Here is a 4,484-nt window from a genome sequence, read left to right on the forward strand (position 1 = left end):
AGAATCTTTTGACCACCTTTAATCATCCAACATTTTTGTATACATGGCATCACATGATTGGCCCTTTTTCTTAATAACCTTTTAATCACAAAAGGGCCCCTATAGACCTCAACCTTCCCCTAATGCCAACTTTGCATATGATGTTTTATTAGAAGACCTTGAAGTGAAACTCCTTGGCTAACTAGGAGAGATTGGCTATTCTTCTTGAAAAAATGATTGTTTTTAGGCTAAAGCCAAGGGCGTCCACTAAAGTGAAACTAGATAACCTCATCTTACAACCACCCACTTTTATGTGGAGTGTATAGTTGGTTCTATCTTTTAAGCGAATAAATTATGCATTGTTTTCTTATTACTCGTGCACATGTATTGCACTTGATATTTGGAACCTCATTAACGACATCCAATTTCACCTAATTAAAATCTTGAAAGCTCACCCTTAACGTTAAAGAGCATATTTATGTTTTTGTTTAGCATTTTTAAATTTAATATTTGGGGACATTTGACATGGTCAATATTGCTAAGTGAAGAGCAGTGCACTCATACTACGTGGCTATGTGATCATGTGCGTTGTGAAGGAGATGTGTAAAAGCCCCCATGGCCAAGTACTTCATTTTGAAATATTTTATAAAAAAAATCAGAAAGAGAAATATATTGTATTATTGCACTCTTCAGGCCAGGGCATTTGAGTGAGACTGCATTTTAAAAATCAATCTTACTTTGGCTCATTATGTATAAAGGAATCTCGAGTCTTTCCTTGATCAACGTTACTCATGGAAATTTATCTTTGGTGTGTTTGGAATATGCGAAATTATGCACTGTTTCAAAATGCAATCTCATTTTGAGATATTTCAAATAGCTCAATGCTTTTTTTTAAAAAAAAACTTAAGAAGCGAAGTTCGGATTGTACATATTTTTGGGGACGGAAGATTGTGAGAACACATCAAGTTTTGCGATGTGAAAGAACTACAAAACGTCTGGCAGTTTTACGGTCCACCGGCAAACCGTGAAGTGACATGATATGCCCAAGTGATGTTCCGAGGGCCATGCGAAGGAGATGATTCTTATGCATGCATATTAAGATTCCGAGCAATTTGACTCTTCTTTTTTCTAAGGGGCCACTAATATAAGGCGGCATGGGGATGATCTCACTTTCCATTTTTCTAGGTGAACGGGTCATGAGATACATAATATATCATCTAGCAGTGCAGCAATCGACTCCTTCCGATCATTGCACACCTGCTGATGGCATCTCGAAAGGGAAGCGGAGGGTCACACGAATAGATTTCTCAACCAACGAGGAGACCCATGAGGCTGACCGTTTTGTGCTTTAGCGAAGGCTAATGGACCCCATTTTGAAAAATAAGAGTTCCTTGGATAATCGCTTGTGGCCAAACTTCAACAAACCCCAACACGCATCATGGGGTCATGTGACCCATTGGCAAGTTGGCAATTATCGAAAACCACAAGTAACCGATGGTCGTCTAAGTCACCACATGAAGAAGCCAATTTATGAAGTTAAGTTGGAGGGTCATCGAGGGCATTAAAGTGTGGGATAAAGAAAGGGGAACGAATCCATATATCGCACCAAAGTTTGTTGCATGTGTGCGTCAAGGAATAAATTGGTTTGGTAATCCACGCTTAATTAAGTACGATTAAGAAGTAGTTAATCAATAATGGATCCAAGTTCCAACGATGTCTAGTGAGAGGCTACTGGGCAAAAAGAAAAAAAGAAGAGCTCTTTGGTGGGTGTAGGTGGTGTGACATGGCGATTTACGAAGAGTGAGTGTGGTGTTGGCTGAGTCTTTGATTTGAGGTGGCAAGTGCACATGGGTGCTTTTTGAAAGACAAACAAGATGTAGCGGTGCCAGCTTAAAAGAAAGGCGGATCATTGGTGAGATGACATGGGAATCAAGGTGCGGTGACGTGGTGGAATAATGCAAGGACGGCCAAGCAATAACACGTCTCCTTTTTAGCGTAGAAGATGATTTTGGTTGGCCTTCTGCCAGCCGTCGGATGTTTATGCCATCGAACGGTACAACTACGTACAATATACGACATGCCACAATAGCCGTCAGATAAAAAGTTAACCGTTATGATCTACAAGGGTTAGGTGAAGCAGGATGTGAGCCGTCAAGATCTAAATGGACGGCCGACCCTTCTTTTATATGTTTATGTGTTGTGTTCGCGGAAGCAATAGTAGAGTTTGGTCCGCCTGCAGCCATGCTGAAGCCGCTATTTTGTGGCCTTTGTTTGTTGAGCTTCCTTCAGCTCGATTTTAATGTAATAATCTCGACAGCAGAGGCACGTGGATTCTCGCAGCTTGTAGACATCTCCAGCCGTTTCCAGTCCCTCTCCTTTGACGATGCCTACTCTGTAATATGGGGCGATCCCTCCATCACACAAAATGGAGGCACAGTCCAGCTTAAGCTTGATAGACGCTCAGGTTACCCTCTTGTCTCCCTACTTTCCCATCCTTAATCGTGTGCTATTGTAAGCTTCAACTATTACAGCACACCCCAACGCACTATTCGTACTGTTAGATCGCCTCCACCTCTTCATAATTCCTTTTGTGTTTCAGCTCACCAATACCTATTTATTGTTATATGGTCTGGCAATCATTTTTTTTCAGGATCTGGGTTCGTATCTTTAGACAATTACTTGTACGGTTTCTACAGCGCTTCGATTAAGCTTCCACAGGATTACACAGCAGGAGTAGTATTAGCATTCTATGTAAGTCCTCAATTGGGAACTCAATTTGATTCACGTACAATTTTATGTACCTTCCATCAGATCAATATACAGCAGTAGTATTAACATTTCTAGCATTCTATGTAATCAAGTGCAAACTAGCTTACTTGGTTTGCGTAAAGCTCTATTTAAATAATCAGTCAATAACTATTCAACAAATTGCGATGTTTTGCAGACATCCAACGGTGGTGAGTTTCCGAATAATCACGATGAGCTAGACTTTGAGTTTCTTGGAAATGTGAAAGGGAAGCCATGGAGGATGCAAACCAACATTTACGGCAACGGCAGTGTTGCCAGGGGCCGCGAGGAAAGATTCAATTTTTGGTTTGATCCGACAGCAGACTACCATAACTACAGCATCCTCTGGAACCACAAGCACATAGTGTAATCATCTCAACTCATCCCCTGTACGATTAGTCATCGATACGAGTAATCACTGCCTAAATATCTTAATCTCTATACTAAATTACTTAATCCGCTTCATTATTTCCAATGATTATCTATGATCAGGGCATAACTTATAATTAGATGTCTTGCCTGCTGTACATATTTATCTGCAAGTTCAGGCCACATATCAACTTGTAGCAACTGAATTATAAGCTCACAGTTTTCTTCATTTATTGATCCATAGATTTCCAATGAATTTTCGCTTCATCCGAATTGAGATTGACAGCCCTGAGTTATGAATTTTTTTTGTTGGCCTGAGTTGCCCTTGATGTGGCTGCTGTTTTTTTAGTGAAGTTCTTCTTGTGATCAATTAGAAACCTTGCCAAATTAGTCGGACTAATCGATTCCAACAACTGGCAGGATATTCTTGCTTCTTCTTTGTTTTATGATTAGTACTGTTGGAGCTTTGCAGCGAAACAGTAGTAATTGATTTGTTTAAGGCTAATGATTCTTTAATGCAAAGGAACTGATTAAGCGGATCAAACTATGTGTTGCTGTGGCAGGTTTGTCGTGGACAATATACCCATAAGGGAGATGGTGAAGAGCGAGGCACTAGGGGGTGACTATCCATCAAAACCAATGGCTTTGTATGGCACCTTGTGGGATGGGTCTCAATGGGCCACGGAGGGTGGCAAGTACCCAGTGGACTACAAGTATGCTCCGTTTGTGGCCTCTTTCAGGAGCTTGAAGCTCGAAGGCTGTGCAGCAAACCCGCTTGACAATCTAGAGAGAGAGTTCAATCCAAGAACGTACTGCACAGAAGCTGAGAACTTGAATCCCCTCGAGGCGGAAGACTTGCTGTATCTAAGCGCGGGCCAGCAAGCTGCTATGGATTGGGTGAGAGAGAACCATTTATACTACTCCTATTGTGACGACAAGGCTCGATATCCAGTCCCCTTGCCAGAATGCACCTCTCAAGCGTCTTCAAGGGTTTTGCGAAAACGGAAGCAGCGCAGCAAAAAGGCCACTTCGAACTATGCTACGCACTCAACCAGGGGGTAGTCAGTTTAGATCAGAGCATAGTTTTAATAAAGAAGCTCAATTTCAGACATTTGTATTACCCCTTACACCCTAGTTCTCGCACACAATTTCACCCTTAGCTTGACGTGGCATAGGGTTATCCCCTTTCGTTGACGAGTCAAGGTGGCATGCCTTCAATTTTTTGTTTTGACAGATCACCACACATATGAGGTAGTTGTAGACAAATTAGTAAGGAAACCAGTCGACGTGACCCCTCATTATACATATTCAAACCAGGGGTCCCTCCTCATAGAATACAATGCATTCAC

The 4,484-nt window shown here is 41.5% G+C and overlaps 1 protein-coding gene across 1 annotated transcript; it reads left to right on the top strand.

Moving 5' to 3' along the window:
- Positions 1–2,166: 2,166 nt before the first annotated feature.
- Positions 2,167–4,246, top strand: LOC147602887 (putative xyloglucan endotransglucosylase/hydrolase protein 27). The gene is made up of 4 exons (XM_086797087.1): positions 2,167–2,443; positions 2,630–2,730; positions 2,924–3,132; positions 3,699–4,246. The coding sequence occupies exons 1-4, from the start codon at positions 2,221–2,223 to the stop codon at positions 4,195–4,197; spliced, it is 1,032 nt and encodes a 343-aa protein (XP_086653213.1). The 5' UTR covers positions 2,167–2,220; the 3' UTR covers positions 4,198–4,246.
- Positions 4,247–4,484: the final 238 nt, after the last annotated feature.

Source organism: Cibotium barometz, chromosome 65, assembly GCF_041138505.1.
Source record: "Cibotium barometz isolate CiBa-2024 chromosome 65, ASM4113850v1, whole genome shotgun sequence".
NCBI lineage: Eukaryota > Viridiplantae > Streptophyta > Polypodiopsida > Cyatheales > Cibotiaceae > Cibotium > Cibotium barometz.

Bases quoted from the DNA above. Each gene is read 5' to 3' on its own strand.
- LOC147602887 (XM_086797087.1), top strand. From the start codon at position 2,221: ATGCTGAAGCCGCTATTTTGTGGCCTTTGTTTGTTGAGCTTCCTTCAG. The intron at 2,444-2,629 runs GTTACCCTCTTG...ATTTTTTTTCAG, and splicing joins TAAGCTTGATAGACGCTCAG to GATCTGGGTTCGTATCTTTA. The intron at 3,133-3,698 runs GTAATCATCTCA...TTGCTGTGGCAG, and splicing joins TGGAACCACAAGCACATAGT to GTTTGTCGTGGACAATATAC.